This window comes from Atta cephalotes (assembly GCF_000143395.1).
Source record: "Atta cephalotes unplaced genomic scaffold scaffold00033, whole genome shotgun sequence".
Lineage (NCBI taxonomy): Eukaryota > Metazoa > Arthropoda > Insecta > Hymenoptera > Formicidae > Atta > Atta cephalotes.
The window spans coordinates 2,235,351-2,236,058 of record NW_012130097.1 but is presented as its reverse complement, the minus strand read 5'-3'; the positions used below and the strand labels follow the sequence as shown (position 1 = coordinate 2,236,058).

Sequence of the window (708 nt, the reverse complement as noted above, 5' to 3'; positions counted from 1 at the left end):
AAAGATGTTTATTCAATTATATACTAAAGATATTGATTATGTGTCGTTACACATATATCATACATTTAAAGTAGATTAAATCTGAAACAAAAAATATTTTTGGTTCTGTAATAAAGCTCTAGAAAGTTTTATAATGAAGTATAAATAACTATTAAATTAGACCGAATGAAAAAATCAACTGATTCTTTCAGTGTTCCAGAAGAGTAAATTACAACGTAAGCGATCACGGTCATGGTCTTGAGCGGAACGCTCACGGATTCCAGCTTCTTGGCTATCACACCGTCTACGATCAGATTTAAACCGGTTAGTAATATGCATGTCTTCCGTGAAACACATACATGTATTTATTAGTGTTAAGATCGTGACGAATCGCGGAACTGGCTTCTCGAGATTATGATCGCATCTTGAAAATGTCAACGACACGACCATGCACGTGACTCTGAAATGAATGTCACTATTATTTCAGTATGATAACATCACATGAGACTTATTAACACTTAGTAACCTCGATGAATAGGCATGTACGGAATCTTATCTAATATGTCGTATCGTGTCCTAGAAAATTATCGATACTTTCCTTCATGCTCGCTATGGTGCGTGCGTGCGTGCGTGCGTGCGTGCGCGCGTGCGTATGTGTGTGTGTGTGTGTGTGTGTGTGTGTGTGTGTGTGTGTGTGTGTGTGTGTGTGTGTGTGTGTCGTGTACGTGT

At 38.3% G+C, this 708-nt stretch overlaps 1 protein-coding gene across 1 annotated transcript in view; it reads left to right on the top strand.

Moving 5' to 3' along the window:
* The first annotated feature begins 231 nt into the window (after positions 1-231).
* Positions 232-708, top strand: part of LOC105621372 (protein HOS4-like) — a 23,999-nt gene continuing 23,522 nt past the window's right edge. The window contains exon 1 of the mRNA XM_012202836.1: positions 232-303. Coding sequence (XP_012058226.1) covers positions 232-303 — 72 coding nt within the window. The remainder of the gene's footprint in view (positions 304-708) is intronic.